The 19,232-nt window shown below is 37.9% G+C and overlaps 1 protein-coding gene across 3 annotated transcripts; it reads left to right on the top strand.

The window, feature by feature from the left end:
• The first annotated feature begins 115 nt into the window (after positions 1-115).
• mtm1 (myotubularin 1) lies at positions 116-18,253 on the top strand. Of its 3 annotated transcripts, none has more exons than XM_033984131.2 (16): positions 116-234; positions 5,901-5,980; positions 6,416-6,488; positions 7,386-7,480; positions 10,642-10,752; positions 10,860-10,961; positions 12,010-12,093; positions 12,176-12,325; positions 13,148-13,333; positions 13,839-14,021; positions 14,092-14,247; positions 14,838-14,885; positions 14,991-15,083; positions 15,670-15,783; positions 15,872-16,048; positions 16,638-18,253. In XM_033984131.2, exons 2-16 carry the CDS (start codon positions 5,924-5,926, stop codon positions 16,827-16,829), a joined length of 1,821 nt encoding a protein of 606 aa, XP_033840022.1. In that variant the 5' UTR covers positions 116-234; positions 5,901-5,923; the 3' UTR covers positions 16,830-18,253. The 3 variants fall into 3 exon arrangements, with proteins under 3 accessions (XP_033840022.1, XP_033840023.1, XP_055085250.1); XM_033984132.2 differs by having other exon boundaries at positions 16,641-18,253; XM_055229275.1 differs by lacking the exon at positions 5,901-5,980 and having other exon boundaries at positions 150-234.
• The last annotated feature ends 979 nt before the right edge of the window (positions 18,254-19,232 follow it).

Genomic DNA, 19,232 nt, shown 5'->3' on the forward strand with positions numbered 1-19,232 from the left:
TGAATACACATGCATACCCTAAAATAAAGCAATTTGAATCGAATGGGCGTATTCACTGCCTACACTCGCCTTTTATGGCTGTAAAACTTCACTTCCCAGTGCACATTGCGGGATCCAATTTGACAAGCAGCCAATCCGCGCCATGACAGTGTGACACGTGATACAGAGCGAGTTCCGACTGTGGCTTGGGGGAAACAGATCGACATTCAGCCACGGGAGAAACGCACTTTGCGGGTAAGTAAACGCGCCCAGCCTCGGTGTAGGCCTCTGATCGGCCCAGAAATGCCTTTCGCAGAATATTAACCACGGTTTGTGCGGACTGCGGAGAATTTCTAGCTTTTATTTCGGCCATAATAAGCTGTCGTTCTGTGCTAGGCCTCCGCTATTTCCTGGTGCAACTCCACAGCTGTGCCCACTGGAATAGCCAAGTTGGAAAAGTTCAGTTAGGGGTTTTAAACGGGCCGCAGTTCTTTGGTGCTTTGTTTCTAATGGTTAATCTGAGCCGAACGTGTCGGGTTAAGACTGCATCGATGTCGATCGAGAAGCAGAACACACTCATGTTGATCTGTTGTGACAACTTCGACCGCCAACTTCACTATTCACCATAGACCTTTCCATTCCGAACGAGCGCACTGTGCCACTTTATAGTAGCACTGTAGCCGTAACTGTGTCCTTGCTGGTCATTTTGGTTTCATTACACAACGCTTTCGCTATTTACCCCATTCTAATAGTATTGCCTAACATGTAAAATTCCCTCTGGTAAAGTGAAAGTGGTGCTTGGTTCCAATATCTGGTGCCATTGTAATGCTCCTGCCACTATAATCTGCTCTGAATGTCTGTGGGCTACATGAAGTAGGCTCCTCCTGGGTAAAAAGGACTATATTGATTTACATATACATTAATTTGAGCTGCTGTGCATTGGCAGTAATACACGTCATAATGTTATGAGGCCAGGTGTGCTGTTGCAGATAATATATTTTGGGAGGAGCAACAGGATATTTTATTGTTGACTTTTCTTGTACAAACATACAGTGCTTTGGAACTTAGGTCTGAAAGTTATATAGGCCTACGATTAATTCAATGAATGTTTTTGATATCCTAGCTATTTTGTTTCTTGTGGCACAATGATGACACAAAGTCCAGACGGAGTTGGACCTCCAACCACATGGCGTTTATGACAGACTAGTGTAGAGTTAAATATATTTGATGGTTTACCGTGTACACTTTTTCCTATAATAATAAGGCTTTTCTATGTCTATGCTATCTTTTATTTTTCTTCTCTTCTTTGCAAAACACTCATAACACTTACTCATAACAAAGCTCCTATTAAAATAAATGTGAGGGTATCACTGTTGCTCTTGAGTTAAGTGTTAAGACAAGTTCTAACACATTCAGTTTGAGGCACATCATTTTTTGAACAGGGCTAAATGGTGTATTCACATGTATCTGCAAACAGCGTTTTACCTTGGTCTGTTATCAGCCCGATGTGATTTGTGTATTTGCTGTGCTGTGAAGTCATGTGTCATGTCTTGGCTATGGTTCAAGTATCAAACAAAAATGAATAACTTAAAAATTATACTTAGTATAGGGCTGTGCAACTAGTCAAATTATACAGATTCAGTCATTTCTAATTGTCAGTGATCAACTTAGGTCTTTTTAATGGAGAGGTGTACAGCCAGGCCTCTCTTAGTAGGATCATGTGGCTTGGAACAGAATTAAGACTTTGAAAGAAATGTGAAAAATCTGTATTTAAATTGTATTTGTTTTTTCACAATAAATAAATAATTGACATATAATTGAATAAAAACTTTTGCCTTATGTGTGATTATTTGCTTATAACTGCTTATAATCACACATTAGGCAGGTCATAATGCCTACCATTATTTAATAAATTAAACTACAGTTTTGTATATTAGATATTCAGATGTAAAATATCTCCAAAACAACAACTGATTAACAATTTGTCAGTATATCCAATGGTGGATGAAGTACTCAATTTTGCTTATTTAAATAAAAGTCCAGATACAGAGCTAAAATGTTACTCAAGTAAAAGTATCACATTTCAAAATGTACTTTAAGAGTAAAAAGTAAAAGTATTTCACTCAAGTGTTTTTAATTTTATTGTTAAATGCAGTGTTATTGATTTTTTTTTTTAAATATACAGATTTTGGTCATTAGTAACAATACAAATCAATTTCTTAATTTTTCAAATAAATTTTGTGTATTTATTTTTGTTTGCTTAAAGCCAAAGCTTGAGCTCAAAAACTTTAGGATGTTACCATAAACATGAGAAAAATAAACCCTCGTATCATATGAAAAGCACAAAAATGTGGTTGAAGAGAAAGTACATATACCTGCTCTCAAATATAGTGAAGTAAAAGTAAAAAGCGTTCACTGTAAAATGTACTTAAGTAAAAAATCTTCTCAGAGTACTTTACAACTTTTACTTTGTAACCTTCCACCACTGAATATACCCCCCACCATTTATATTTCACATTATATTTTTATGATAAGTTGTCTCATGAATGATAATGACGTTATATGGTTTTACTAGCAGTAATGTCTTTCCTTGTTCTGTTGTGGTTAATGGGGCTATAATTTGCTTGATCCAGCTTTGACCCCTGAGTGCCTTATACTTGTGCTATCTTTTCCAGCCACTGTGTGTCTGATGACAGCATGTGAGCAGCAGGAGGAGGAGAGATGTAGCCAGGTGTTAGGAAGTGGTCCAGGCCAAAATCACACTTGTTTTGGATGTTTTTCGCACATTTGTTTTTCAGATTCTGTGGCTGATGTTTTCATTTTGGATCAAGCAAAATGCAGTTAATTTGAAATTCTGTCTAGTTTTTATTTTTCTTTTAGAGGGAGAGTTTTTTATGGTGTAGTACAAAGATTTACTGTGTTGATTTTATTTGCTTGTTAATGAGTAGAGATGGGCAGATTATGATTAGATTATATGTAAATGTTTCAAGTTTATTAAAAGAGCTGATTAAAACTTAAAAATATGATAAGCCTCCAAATTAGACCATACAGTTATAATTCTGTGGATAATTTAACAGTAATTTGTCATTTGTCTGATACTTGAAGCTCAAGTTATACATTTAAAGACATATTTTACCATTTCTGATTGAATCCCAAGGGCCTATATAACTCTTTTTCAACTAGAAAATCCACATGTTGAACCTCATTTAGTTTGGTATAAGAATAATATGGCAGCTTTGAGGACCCAAAGTCCTTTCAACTGACAACATTTGTGTCTTTGCAGAAATATAATATTAAAATGAAAACTCTTTTGTTAATTTGTGCTGATGGTGAAGACATTGAACTTCTGCCCATTATGGCATTAAGTTTATCTAGATGATGAGCAGGAGACACCACCGGGCTAAGTTACATGTCAGAGCTCTGAGCAGGATAACCTCAATACAGTTCTAAGAATGTTTTTTTAGAACAGCTGTAATTGAATAAATTCAACATACATATGTTGAATGTTATACTGTGGAACTTTTCAATGAAAGCAATAACCTCTCCATGGAGACAAGCAGGTGGGGGGGTTCTAAAGTTACAAAGTGCTACTTTTGGCTTAAATGGCTTAGGTAGATTCAAATGGAAAACCCTCCTTGATAGGTATAATAACTATATTGTTTGTATGGTTAGGATGGGCAATGGGAACAAATATGATTACTGGTACCTCAAGTGCATAAATATCTCTTCACTCCGTTACACAGAATTTTTTTTTTTTTTAAATACATTGTATTGTTTTGTTTTATCTTTTACCCTTTTTATTACTTTTAATTAGACAATATGCTCAATATTCTACTATTGAATGCAATCTAGTTTACAGTGGCATGACGTGTACCCAGTATTACCATGGAATAATTGCCCTTGAATGAGCTTGTAAATCCAACTCCACCCAGCAAGTTTGGAGGTGTGGTCTGTGAGATAAGAACGTCATTGCTCCTTTCACTTGCTGTGATCCAACTGTAGCGTTTGAACTTGTCCATTGTGCCCTACTGTATTCATTACAGATCTGCTTTTGTCCTTGTCTTGTATATGATATCCACAGTTATGTAGTTTAGTGGGGCGTGTCCCTGACCACTGCCAGCTGGAGAAGTAGCTCACTAAATCCACCATTCTCATTATTTAGAGATAATAGTTGGGTGCAGTAATCGGATCATCCAAACAGACCAGCTCCTGAATTTTTCATCATGTTTCTAATAGCCACACCTGCTTGTGGTGCTTAAAGGGGAGTAGGCTTTAAACACAGGTGCACAGACCAACCCATGGGTACTCTAAACGGGGCCAAAACACTGTTGGGATAAAAGGTGGCATCAAATGTGATGATCATATGTTTTATACACTTATGCGTATGTTATGAATTTCTATATTTGTGAAAAGTTATTATTCAAAGCATATTGGGATTGTTAAGCAATGCCAATTGAGGGAAAGAGGCTTTTATATTAATGATATGTCTATGATATATATGAAAAATAGGCACAAACAAGAGTTTGAATTTAAGTGAGACATGAGAAGTGGTGTAGTGAAAATGTGTGAGACTGGCTGTGCGGTCATGTGCACACACTTGCTGCCAGGGAAGAAGATGGAGTTACAGAAGACTCACCGATATAAACACAACACTTAGTCATTTAGAAGAATCACAAGACATTACAAATGGGCCTCCCACTCAACACATATTATATTAAAGCTTAATCTTCTGTTATTGTCTAATATTCCCACATGTGTTTGGAGTCTTTGGGGGGCAGAGTAAGTGCTAAATAGATGTGCTTTAAAGAAGACATTTTATTAATCTCCTCTCCTCTCAAAGAAGAAGAGAAATGCGATGTACCTGAGGCGTCAAATAGTAATACACAGCAATGAGTAAATGCCTTGTTCTGAGTTAAATATAGGGTACTAGCTTTCTCTACTCACTTCTTCATTAGTGAAGGTTTTTACGGCAACATTTAATAATGAAAATGTAGAATGTAATGCATATATGAAATACAAAAACTTTCAGATTTTACTGTAAAGCAGTACTTGTTTATCTTATCTGCCATTGTTTATGTCCATTTAATAAGTAGGTAATTGACATTTGGGGGTGTTTTTTTCTGTCCTGTGGTGTGACATGCCTTTATAGCAAAATACAAAAAAAAAAAATTCAAAAACAAACCTGTTCTATAAGTGTAAAGAAGCCTTTTCGCAAAAATTACATAATTTTTTGTGCAACCCTTAATATCTCTATAGTGCTAATTTAATAATTGTCCCATCTTAAAGATTTTTTTAAACAAGAATTGCATTTTTCTTAGGAAATACAGGTGTCACACAACATCAAACTGGTGCGTGTTCAAAGTTTTTCAAAAAAAGATGGAATTTTCAAAAATAATATGATAATTATTCATCTTTTTCATATCACACCCCTTTGGATTACAGCATTAAATGGATTATATCTTTTTTAGATTTAAAGTAGAGATGATGGTGTAATTTTATTAAATAATGTGGACATGCTTACCTTTATGCAAACACCTTTATTAACAGTCTCTGACACAAGGGACTCATTCTAGAGGTTTGAGTGTTAGACACACCGAAGGACATTTTAGTGTTTTTTGTTAAAATACAAGGAAATGAAACAAGACTTCACTCTAAAATGATGTGTAATTTATAGATTACATATTTGTGCACAGTTGAGTTGAATTACATTATCAACATAAACATTATTTAGAAATGTAAAGTAAACAAATGTAAAGTGATAACAGCAAAAATGTCAGGTACCCATGTACTGTTTAATTTCATCTAAACCAAAATTTATATATTTGGGAATATGAAAGCAGTGTAAAGTGCCTTTGATGTATGTAATTGACCGCCTAATGTTTTGTCTCTTTGTGTTTGCATGCGTTTGCGTGTGTGTGCAGCCTGTGGAAGTGCCTCCTGAGTGATGGCCTCACCCGTGTCTGTCTACAACTCCAACTCCTTGGACACACACATCTCTAGCGTAAGGGCACCTGCCACCTTTCTTACTACTCTACTAATAATATCTAATACTTTGATCTATATTTATATCATCATTTTATAACATATTTTAATTCTTGATTTACCCATCTAGTTTTTAGGAGGTGGTAAAAATAAACTGTGTGCTTTTTATTTTAATGCAACTCTATGTGAATATGCATATGTAAAATAGATTTGTCAGATCAAATCCCATTGTGTTGTCTTAAGTAATGTTGTGGTGCTGTTTTAACTTAAATGAATAAACACTCAAATCTTAACTATAATACTGCCGACGCTTCTAAAGCGGTATTATAATTTGCTTTAACTCAGTGTGTAAGATCCTCTTCTCAGGCTGATATCATCTGTTATATAATTAAATAATATTAATATAATATATAATTATATAAATATAATTAAAATATTTTTTTTGTACCTGCAGGTGTCCAGAGACTCTCTAAAGATGGAGCCAGTCACTGATGTGTCGCTGCTGCCTGGGGAGGACGGGGTCATAGGTCAGGACAGAACACTTGCTCATATCCACAGCTCTGAAAAGCCCACGTAACACCAATTTATATGAAAGACCCACCCTTATCTGATTTCACCTCAACACCAAGGCAGTGTTGGTGATGTCATCATGATTTCACTAGGCTATCGCAGATATGGAATATAAAAAGTGAAATGTACCCTATTTGTGAGTAGACTTTTGAAATTATTTACCTTAGATTTAATCAATTCAAGTTGCCATTGGACTTGAATTTTATCTCTTGTCAAATATAAAAGAATGGCTACTCATAATATTAGAAAGTGTGGAATTCAATTTTTCATTTTTTTATTTTTGTCACATTGATTAAACAATGAGAAGTCCTGAAGTTAGAGGTGAAATTGGTGCCTAAGTCACTTTACTTGCTGTTTATTGTTGTCTATATGTTGTACTGTACATATCCATAGTCATACCCACTTATTATGCATAATAGTTTTTGTAGCCTTATTGGTTCAGTCTACTTGAACAGTGTTGCATTTTACTGTATTTTTACTCAATTTTGCATCAGAATTTTATTATTCAGAGGCAGTATATTTTTTCAGATTAATTATTTGGACTTTTGACTTCATATTTTATTTCCCTGCTGTTCTTGTACTTTGCGTTACAACACTGATGTTTCCCCATTGTAGGGGAAATAAAGATTTTCTTACCTTAACTATTTCTATTTATATTAACAATTATAGCTATTTCTTTTAGCAGTTGCAAACAGTAATATGCTAGGCTACACTGTACCAATGGAAAGTTTTGTTACTGAGCTCACCTCTCAAGTCATTATTTATAACTACCCTAGCTTCTCTCTTCTGCTTTCTCTTCCCTCCTGTGTGGAATGGCGCTAAATATAATAATAATACTGTTTATATTTTTGCAGAGAAAGAAGTCATCTACATCTGTCCATTCAACGGCCCGGTCAAAGGCAAAGTGCTCATCACCAACTACAGACTCTACTTCAGGAGCTCAGACGCGGTAAGCATCTCCACACTGTAACATGCTGTTTCAGTTCAGTTCTAACAAAGGAAAGGAAAGGTACTGTATTCCTAGATCACTGTGCACACTGAATGGTCACGGTGGTCCAGAATTACAAAATAAATGCACTTTTCACTTTCATTTTGCTCTAAAAAGAGACTCTCACTCCGTAGTCCTCTCACATCCCACCCATAGCAACAGCAAAGGCCAGGTCCCAAAAAGATGAGTAAGCAGTACAGAAATAGAATGGTACAGCAGTTATATGGTTAATGTGGAAGATAATGTTACCAAAGATTTTAAAATCTCAAACTGGATTTACATCATAAATTAAATGCTTGACACTCTTTTGGGATTTCAGTACTCTATCTATCTATCTACTTATCTATCGATCAATATATAGATATAGATAGATATCTCGATATCTCTAAATGTGTATATATCTAAATATCTAAAATATAATATAAAAATCTCCTCACCCTCTGCGGGTGGTCTCATCCCCTCTTTTTCCATGCTCGGGACCTCTGCCAAAGGCCTGGGAGCTTGAGGGTTCTGCGCAGTTGGTTGGTTCTCCATCATTAGTTTGTCAGTCTGTATCTGGAAGTCCCACAGGATCTTGGCTCGATCATTCTCCTATACCTTTGCAGGTGTTTCCCACCTTGACCTGGGGGTTTGCAGTCCGTACTCTGCACAGATGCTTCTATACTCTATGCCCGCCACTTGGTTATGCTGCTCATGTATGCTTTTCCTGCCAGCATCTTACACCCTGCAGTTATGTGCTGGATTGTCTCAGGGCCTCTTTGCACAGCCTACTCTCTGGGTCTTGTCTGGTGTGGTAGATCTGGGCCTCTATGGCTTTAGTGCTCAAGGCTTGCTCCTGTGTAGCCAGGATGAGTGCCTCTGTGCTGTCCTTCAGTCCAGCTTTCTCAAGCCATTCGTAGGATTTCTTGATATCAGCCACTTCAGTTATGTTCCTGTGGTACATCCCATGCAGTGACTTGTTCTTCCATGATGGTTCCTCCAGCACCTCTTCCTCTGCACTCCACGGTCTGTTGTCCTTAATGTACTTATGAATCTTGGATGTTTCATCCTGGATTGTGGCTCTCACACTCACTAGTCCTCGGCCTCCTTCCTTACGGCTCGCGTACAGTCTCAGGATTTGGGAAGGAACCCGCCATGCATGGTCAAGAGCTTTCGGGTCTTAACTTCTGTGATCTGTACCTCCTATTTTGGCCAGCTTATGATTTCTGGCAGGGTGTAGCTGTTTATTGCCTGGATCTTGTTCTTGCCATTGAGCTGACTCCTTAGGACAGGGGTGTCCAAACTTTTCTCATTAAGGGCTACATTTAAAAACACAGACAAAGCTGAGGGCCGATTGAGGGCCATAGACTGGTCGCCAATACAGTGAATACTTCAAATCTGTGTTATTATTATTTTTTTGTTAGGAAAGAGAATCCTTCCTTAAACAGAAATGGGGGCCTGAGACATAATCTCTCCCCCATCTACAACTCCATCCTCAGACCCAGAACAATGAGAACAATAGCAGGGTCGTTAAGGGCTGAATAGGGTAGTTTCAGCTGAAACTGGAGACAATAGCTATTTACAGTTTCAGTGTAGTTAGCCCCTCCCCTCAGTTAGATTTAAAGGCAGTGGCCACCAGCATTCTGACCAGAACTGAAGAAGCGGCTTGGATGAGCAGCGAAACGTCTTCACTCCTACAAGATTTGTCCAGTTGACAGATTTAACTTCGTTGTTTGCTATGGATCAGACCTGGATGACTGAGGGTCTACACAGACTTCTTCTCAAGAACTACGGGCCTACCACCGTCAAACCGGCAAGAGAGCTGGAAAATATTGCCAAGAAATTAGCAGAGAATAAGAATCACCTACGTTTTAACCTCAGCTGTAGACAGAATCAGCTAATACCCAAGGTATTACAGAAGAAAGCACCTGAACCGGGGCAGAGAGCAGCCAGCTTAACGCAGCGTTACCTTAGGAATATACTCAGAATCAGCTGTCTACATTTTCTTATTGACAACTTGAAGTCTAAAATAGAAAGCTGAAAAAGCAGAATAGCCACTTTAGTCCCAGAAGAAATAGCTCAGAGGATCTACAATTTCATAGCCATAGGACAGTTGAAATGACATGAGGAAACCAAGGAATGGCACATTAGGAAGTTTAGGCTACTACAGGAACAAAGGAATCAGAGTGACAGGAGGAAAAGGGATGGACTCAGCCATTCTGACAGCCAGCCAGGAGTAAAATTGCATTTTTCGTTTGAAAGCGATAACAGAGCTAATCATGTTGATTACGGTTTTGTCTTTTTTTATAGCCATAAAAATCATGTTAAACGAAGTATCAGAATTTACTGCATTTTTTCACACAACTACTTCTATTTTACACATCCATCCATATTTTTTCTTTTACACATCGAATAAATGACTGGGAAAATCCCTGCAGCACCTGCGCTCTCATTCATCACCTTCGAGGGACAACAGAGGCACATTACTGTAATGATGGTAAAATATGGAGATAGCCCCATGTCTCCGCTTTGAGACGCCGTCTGAATTTACATGAGAGCACGACTAGTTACACTGCTGGAAAGTCCGCAACCGCACTCTATCGGCGACGATAGGATCCGACGCTATAGGGTTAAGCTAACTCGCGCTTGTTTATGCGTGTGCAGCGCCCATGATGTGACCTAGAGTCAGATGTAATCTGACTGGTTGTCCTGTATATTAGTCATGTGACTGAATGGATGATGGGACATGATCTACCCAAAATGCCATCACGATCGACGTAATGAACACCCCTGCCTTAGACTCTTTCCTGGATGTCTGCCATTGTGATGGTGACTGGGTTCTGTTCAGGGAGCTTACTGTGGTCTTCCCTCAGAGCCACCAGCCACTGTGCATCGCTGTTATGTGATGCATCCTTATCAAATATACCTTTCCATTTCTGTTCGGTTTCCAGTCTTGGTGGGTCTGCTCTGGTGTTATTACCCTGCCATTGACATACATTTTCGCCAGTTGTGTTGCAAACAGACGGTTTATTCGTCTGGCTTCAAGGTCTATAAATGTACCAAGCTTTACAATTGTTTAAATAATTCACAGCCAGATGATTTTATTTTTGTGATCCTGAGTACAGTTGTCCATGTCTTTTTAGGATTTAACCGTAACGCTAGATGTTCCTCTGGGTGCTATCAGTCGAGTGGAGAAGATGGGCGGTGCTTCAAGTCGGGGAGAGAACTCGTATGGCCTAGACATCACCTGCAAGGTCAGACCCAGGGTCACAAAAGCTGCTCTGACTCTTTAGATATGATTGTTAGTAATTGGCTTATTCTAATGCCATGTTTTAAAAATCTCATGTTCTTGTATGTGCAGGACATGAGGAATCTCAGGTTTGCGTTGAAGCAGGAGGGTCACAGCAGGAGAGACATCTTCGATTTTCTTTTTAGACTTGCCTTTCCTCTCTCACATGCACTGGTGAGACTTACAATGACTGTATAGAATTTTAAATATTATTATATTAAAATATAATATTGTGTTTTCTGTCCATTAAGGTAAATGTGATGGTCTTGGTCTAAAAAGTTTTAATTTGATAACATTTTGGGGCAATACGTTTTTTGTAGGTCCAGACACTGTAGATCTAAAAGTCTTTCAAAAGATTCTGTTCCATTTTCAGATTGCTATAATGGAAAAATTAACATGGAATTATGTTGCCACGACACTTTTAATAGGATTATTTTATTTTGGAAACAATGTCAGAGATGCTATGTTGAGATGACTTGGACACGTGCAGAGGAGGATTAATGAATACACTGGAAGAAATATGATGGGTTTTCTGAGGAATGGTTACATATTAGAAGGTAGTAATAATAATATAATAAGAAGAAAATTGGGATTTCACAGTTGTTGATCATGGTGTCAATAATTGTGAATGCTACACAAAAATTTTATGTGAAGAAGATATTTATGAGTGTAATAAAGCAGGATGCAGGTTTGGGTTTAAAATGTAGGAAATTTGCTATGTCAAGGCCTGAAAAGTATAGGACTGTGCATGGTTTTAAATTGTGCTTTTGCTCTAAATGCAGTAATGCACAGAGGCAGTCCTTTTTTTAAAGTGTGAAACACAAGCATCCGCCCACATCAAAGCTCTCTGCTTGTGCATGAATTAGACACCGAAATAGAAGATGCATTGTACTCTATAGCATTGTGTGTTTTTAACAAATAGCTTGGCCAAGACCTGGTCTAACAGTAGGTGAAAAGTTTGGTAGAACAATAGAGGATATATTATATTGTTTTAAATACGTCTATGCCAATTAGTTCTTTGATTATGGAATTTGAATGTGTCTGTAGATTAAGCATTGAGTATTTGGTTCTTAAAAAGTATTTCCTGAAAAGTCAGCACTCTCTCATTTTAGAGGAAACAAACAAGCATCACTGGACGGAGAATACAGCTTAGTATTAAGGTGTGTTGCAGCATATTTTCCAATTGCATTTTGACGAGCTCTTGTTCCTGTTTCCTCTGCAGCCTCTATTTGCCTATGTAACACAGGAGAAGTATGAGGAGAATGGCTGGAATGTCTATAAAGCCATGGATGAGTTGAGGCGGCAGGTAAGCCTACACATGGACATATATTTGTGGAATAGTGTTTTAATAGAAAGCAGTGAATGAATAAGGCCTTTCTGGTTTGTAGGGATTACCCAATAACAAGTGGCGCATTACCTTCATCAATAAGAACTATGAGCTGTGCGACACCTACCCCACCGTGTTGGCTGTTCCATACAAAAGTAAAGAGGAGGATCTGAGGAGAGTGGCAGCCTTCAGGTCGAGGTCTCGTATACCGGTGAGAGGGGAACACAATATATACATGAGGTTTAACAGTAATGATAAGAAATGCTTCAGTTATGTAAAGCTTTGACAAAAAGAATCTAAACATTATTTCTGTCACTGGTTTTGCTTAAAGGTGCACCATGTAACTTTTCTGGTGGAGAGTCTACCTGGTTGTCTCCATGGTTATGTTATTACTTTGCCTGGAATGTTCCACAGAATAGCATTAAACTTATTATATTATAAATGATTGAAGATCAACTAAGGTCACTGCAGCAGAGGACTCACTGGTTGCTGCTCTGGTGGTGGCTCTGGGTTTTATTCACCAGTTGATTATCAGCTGGCCAGGTGCGGCTCATCAACTGGTGGGTGGATCTGGGTGGGTGGAGGTAAGACAAAAATGGTACAGCAGAACATAGTCCGTTACAACCAGGCAAAGATATCATCTCCATGGAAACAAGCAAACTGCAGACCCCCATGAGAAAAGCTACACAATGTACCTTTAAGTAACCTTGGATGCTTTATCATTAGTTCTCTGTTCAACAAATACATTTTTCGTGTTTTAAGCATCCATGCATTAACAGGAGTTTAAATTTACTTACTAATTAAATGATTTTATAAGAATATTTCAGTGATGATATGGAAAAACACATGGCTGATTTCTTGTTCTGTCTGATCTGATCCCAAATTGAGTTATATTAAAACATTGTTGTGATAAATGCTTTCAGTTGAATACCATACATACAACAAATGTATAAACAAATTAGAACACTTGCTGTGGTAATCTTTTAAATGTTTTAGTTTATGATAATATGTTGTATGTCTCTTGTGCATGCAGGTTTTGTCCTGGATCCATAGGAAAAACCAGGCGGTAATCGTGCGCTGCAGTCAGCCTCTGGTCGGGATGTCCGGCAAGAGGAACAAAGATGATGAGAGATATCTGGAGATGATCAGAGAGGCCAACGATACACCGAAACTCACAATATACGATGCTCGACCCAGTGTCAATGCTGTGGCCAACAAGGTCTGTCTGGTCTATCAAATACACTGGGTACATTTTATGGCCATTTACATGGTCAGTAGAATAATAAATAAGACAATCAAAAACACCTGGTGACATATCAGTTGATCAGTGATTTAAAAAAAATATATTTTATAGTAACTGTTTTCTCTTGAATACTGCTCTATGCTCAAAACAAATACCGCATCTCCTATTAGTCAGCCTCAGCAATACTGAGTGAGTGACAGGTGGATTTAACCACAGTAAAGTGTGAACTTTCAGAAGAAGCAGATGACTTGATTTACCTCTTCGAGAATACTATGTTTACACAAACCGTGATCTGGCTCCAAGGAAATTGTGATATAAATTTTGTGGCATATTGCCCAGATTACTCAGATTTAACAGTTTACATGACTTTTGAATGATCTGATAACACCAGAAATCGGATCAGATTTTTGGTGTGCATGTAAACAAAGCCACTGACAAAGTAGGTTACGTTTTTAATTTATGCAAACTCTTCTGTTTCAAGGCCACTGGTGGAGGTTACGAGGGGGACGAGTATCAAAACGCAGAACTCGTATTCCTGGATATCCAAAACATTCATGTCATGAGGGAATCTCTGAAGAAGCTCAAAGATATCGTCTATCCCAATGTAGAGGAGTCTCACTGGCTCTCAAGTCTGGAGTCTACGCACTGGCTTGAACATATCAAGGTTAGAACTAACAATTGTAATACTTTTAATATACATTTATTTTTTGACATTTTTCATATCTTTGGTGCAGCTGGTGTTGTCAGGAGCCATCCAGGTGGCAGACAAAGTGTCCACAGGGAACTCTGTGCTGGTGCACTGCAGTGACGGCTGGGACCGGACTGCACAGCTCACCTCTTTGGCCATGCTCATGCTGGACAGCCACTATCGCACGCTCCGAGGGTTTGAGGTACAACCAATATACAATTGCTGGGTTTCATCTGACATCACAACATTCTATTGGTCAATAATGTTTAATAAATATGAGGGGCAGGTAAAATTAACATTAATAAAATGCTAAGCTTTGTTGTAATACAGTTACTACTTCTAGTCAATAACTGAAATGATCAAGTTGAATATTTGTGAAATTACCTTTCATATATACTGTTTTATATATATATATATATATATATATTTTCACCATCAATAATGAACGGCATACAAAATCTGTTTACAAACTGATGCATATTGTGTGCACCGTATATGTTGACACTTAGCCAGTGCATCTTAAGCAGCAAATTAAAGTGAATGAAAATGTATACAGATGTGTAGTGTGCATTTGCTTTGAAGAACTAAAGACTTATAGATGTCCAACAAAATTGCTACTCGCAAATGGTTGAGATGATTTGATTTTGGTGTTTCTTGATGCATTGTTGGGAAAGGCTCTAACCCTTGTAGCCAAGTAGTTTATTGCATGTAGTTTGTGATCTCATATAAAGTTTGTTGTTACTAAATTTAAACAATGTTTGGCAATTTAATAAGTTCTGTTTCTTGGCATAGGTGCTAATTGAAAAAGAGTGGATCAGCTTTGGACACAAATTTGCCTCGGTATGTAAAAATCACATAAGTTCTCATATTGATCTATTACATAACCTTATTACATAGCAGTCCAATTGCCGCCCCACTGATTTGGCTGTGCATTTGTGTGTCCAGAGGATAGGTCATGGGGACAAGAACCATGCTGACCAGGACCGATCCCCCATCTTTGTGCAGTTCATCGATTGTGTGTGGCAAATGACCAAACAGGTAAAGCTCCTCCTCACTGAATCCTGCTCATGGAGGTCACACATCATCTTAATTACCTGTCTAGGTTAAATGTGAAATTGATGACCTTCTACTGTAGCTGCTACCAAGGTTCCACAACAAGGCAGTTTGTATAAAGGTTGTTGAAGGCTCATTTGTTATTAGAGGGGACATATTATGAAAAGTCAACATTTATGACTTCCCCATAAGCATACTCTTAAGTTGTATTTTCATTGATCCATGCATGTTTGAGTACCATAATCTTGTATTATTCTTCATTAGAAGCTGTAGTGTTCAGAAAATTGCCCACATCTGTGTACGTACTTGCAGTTATAAAAAAAAAAAATACAGATACGGGGTCCATATAAGTTTCTATTGTTAAGTCGTTTTAAATCAATATTGCAATTTACAAAGAAAGAAATACCAGAGGAAAAAAACAGAAAAAAATCTAACCTAATCCACTGATGCTCTAGAAAGACAAAATGGAAAGTAAAAGAAATCAAACTGCAGACTGCATGTTTTCGACAAATCTGTTATGAGTTTTAGTTCCTTATATTGCTCCAGTTCTGATTAACTTCTGCCTTCTCAGTTTCCCACAGCCTTTGAGTTCAATGAGCGCCTCCTGTTGACCATCCTGGATCACCTGTACAGCTGCAGGTTTGGGACGTTCCTCTATAACTGTGAGAGCGCTCGGGATCAACATGTAAGACACAATAAACACTCCACTCAGTCTAATATGTATTGTTTTTCATTGACTTTTTTTATAACAAGTTTAAATGTGTGTCTTGTAGGAAGTCCGGATCAAAACGGTGTCTCTTTGGTCCCTGGTCAACAGTAAAACAGACTTTTATCTAAACCCCTTCTACACCCCAGAACCCAACATGGTTCTCTGTCCTGTTGCCAGCATGCGCCACCTAGAGCTTTGGGTATCATACTACATCCGGTGGAATCCACGCATAAGACAACAGGTAAAATTTATGAACTGGGCAATTGCAAATACATTTTAGAGATGGGGATAATTTGTCATGTAATTACCAATATTATGTTATTATATTCAATAATATTACTGTTCCTTGTTAAGAAGTAACATCTTATAATGGCTTTATAACAAAAAACAAAAAATATATTATACTAACACCTTCTTGGGTAAGACACTTCACTTTCCTGCATAAAATGGCAAACACTAAAACCAAACCGGAATTACTTGAAGAACATAACAAATTTTTGAAAAAAATGACTACAATTGGCACACAGTTCAACAACAAATAACACATTTAGCTATTATTTTTAATATTTCTTCCCTGGGTGAAGTGTAATTTCCAGAAACATGCATGATGAAAAATGAGGACTTTTTCCATAGTAATTAACAATTTTATACCATGATCAGTGAGAATTCTAATACTAACTGCCATAATTGTAATTTTTAGCAATCTTCTTTTGTGTGAATGTGATGGGAACTCAAAGCTGTCAGGGTCTATAGAGCTCATATAAACCCACATAAAATTGCTCAGATTTTATTTTTTAAGAGACTGATTTCTCTGTTTGCCTCTCTCACAGCAGAGCCCAGTGGAGCAGCGCTACAGAGAGCTCCTGGCCCTCCGAGATGAGTACTTGAAGAAACTGGAGGAGCTTCAGCTGTCTGATTCCAGCCCTGCACCGCGAGTGGCCAACAGCACCACCCCCAACACGCCCTCCTCCAACTCCTCCACGCCTTCACAGCACTGCACCCACCTCCAAACGCACTTCTGAGGGTTCTTAATGTCCCTTATGTCGCCTGCACACAGGGAGTACCCGGCTGTGGGGAACTAGGAATGCTTATAGTTAGTTTGGTTAACGCCTAACACCCAAGTGGTGCTAGTGGTGATTATGCAATATGTCACACTATAGCCTTGTCTCATGACGTTCCTTTACACTCATCTACAGTGAAGCCTTAAAGACGTTTGGCGTGTTCCGTAAAAGGGCTTTAACTTGGAACGGAGCACTGTACTGTACACAACAGGAACAAACAGGTTTACTAATCCGCCCAGCTTTCCTCCCTTTAACTGTCTGTCTACAATGAGTCAGCCAACAACTCGTCACAGCAGGGCCACCGCTGCTTTCAGGGACGCTCAGTGAAAATCAGGGCTTTTTCTTGAATTAGACACACCAGGCAGAGTGGCTGAATAGTAGGGTAGAACATGCAACATAAACGTGCTGCTGCTTTCATGTGGCCCTCAGACTGTGACAAAATCATGTGTGTAGAGTTCATTCCCTTGATAAGCAATGCATATTAGTGGGCTACTTTTGACAAATGATATAGTTTAATTACCAAATGTCAACACATTTTCAAGTGCTTTTCTTGACATAAAAACATGTCTTGCCAGATGCTCTGTTGATCAGGGCATTTATAAAAGAAAAAGGGCAGGTACCTAACTTGGATGAGCCACCTCTAACTGTCACAGGGTACATTTAGCCAATCAGAGGATGTTGTTTTTAATCGTTGCTGCAGAACTGCCTCTAGTGGTCCAAAGGAAATACACATTTAGGAGCGCATGAGGGACACATGAATGTTGCTTCACCATTGTGTTTTGATAAACTGAAATGGAATTTGTATTTAGCCTGTGCAATTAACTGACTAAAATTACTAGTGCTTTCAGGAGTTCATGTGGCCAATGTCCTACGCACCTTGCAACACAACTCCTAAGACCTTTCCATACTGCTGCTTTACTTTTAAACTAAATCTAAAGGAATTTAAGGACTCTAGTGTAACGGCTACTGTCCCAGCGTTGGAGGCTTGTCCCCAACTACATGTAAATAGCACTTGATTTAGATTTTTTTTTTTTGACAGAATGGTCTATTGGTGATTTGAAGTTGACTGGTTTTACTCTCTGCTGTCACCTCAACTCACCTAAGCAGTATTTTTCTAACCTTTCTAAGCTAAGCTCCAAAACTGTTCATAAACTATGAGCTTGTTGGACATTTTGGTGCGTTTTAGGTGCTCGAGGTAGTATATAGGGAAATGACGTGGTGTTTGCCTCTGATCCTGCTTGATTTGAAGTGTTTTTGTTTTGTTTTTCCACTCGCAAATGTCAATAACGTTAAACATGCCAAGAATACAAAACATCTAAATTGACTGTTAACATAGGATAGTATTTGGCATGTTTTCATTCATAATAACAATTGAAATATTTTCATATTTTGTACATTGTAAAAAGACAACAACTCATACTTATTTGATATTATAACCTAATAGTACAGTGATGTTACTGGTTTCAGTACAATAGTGTGGAATTTGACATATCTTAAATGCATAGTTACAATCAGGTTGTGTTTTCCTAAATTTGGCAGCTTGGTCTCAAAACTTTCAAAAAAAAGTGATCTGCTATTATATACATGGGAATTATTTTGTATTAGTTTGCCGAAACACAATATCAATTTAAAGGAGGAGACAGAAGTCATGTGACAAAACTATTAAGAAACTCTGCAAACAGAACAAATGAATAAAGTGTTATCCTGTATCTATTGTACTTACTTCACTCAAAAGCAGGTGTAGATATAGAGAAACGCATTCTATAGTCATTGCCATAAATGGCTTTTTATTGGCAGCTGTACACAACACCTAATCTGAGCAAATACATTTTCACACAACTGTCTACTCACTTTTCTTTTGTATATTTGAAGCTCTTAAACAAAACTTCAGAGTATGAGTAATCTGTAAATTGGATATGCTAGTACAATACTAAAATGTTTCTTTTACTATTCCCATGAGATAATATCTGTAGTTTAAAAAAAGAAAGGAAGGGGTGTTTTGAGATAATGATTCTGTACATTGAAGTGTCTTGTTTGCTAAAAGAATATGTGGCTTCTTCAGAAGATGATTTTTTTTCATTGACGCCTGTTCACTTTAGGGTTTCTGGCCTCCTGGAGCACCAGTAATGTACTGTATGGGCACTGTTGTGTGTGTGTGTGCTGTAAACATAAGTGTGTGTCCGGTCTAGATTTGTGCCTTGATTCTTCGTGAATCACCAGCTCCTCTTCTGGAGATGACTGTATCATCTGTCCCAGGTCATGTTTACAGAGAGACTGTGGCAGTCAGTTTAGTTTAGTTAAACTTTGGCATAAATAGTTCAGTGGTTCATGAACAACCTCCCATCCATCAGTGTTCAGAAACAT

The sequence above is a fragment of the Periophthalmus magnuspinnatus genome, chromosome 18 (genome assembly GCF_009829125.3).
Source record: "Periophthalmus magnuspinnatus isolate fPerMag1 chromosome 18, fPerMag1.2.pri, whole genome shotgun sequence".
NCBI classification, from domain to species: domain Eukaryota; kingdom Metazoa; phylum Chordata; class Actinopteri; order Gobiiformes; family Gobiidae; genus Periophthalmus; species Periophthalmus magnuspinnatus.

What these genes read in the sequence shown, in the direction of transcription:
- mtm1 (XM_033984131.2), top strand. Translation starts at nt 5,924, where the DNA reads ATGGCCTCACCCGTGTCTGTCTACAACTCCAACTCCTTGGACACACAC. An exon ending in GGTCGAGGTCTCGTATACCG is followed by an intron (nt 12,326 to 13,147) that starts GTGAGAGGGGAA and finishes TTGTGCATGCAG; the next exon opens with GTTTTGTCCTGGATCCATAG. An exon ending in ACTGGCTTGAACATATCAAG is followed by an intron (nt 14,022 to 14,091) that starts GTTAGAACTAAC and finishes TCTTTGGTGCAG; the next exon opens with CTGGTGTTGTCAGGAGCCAT.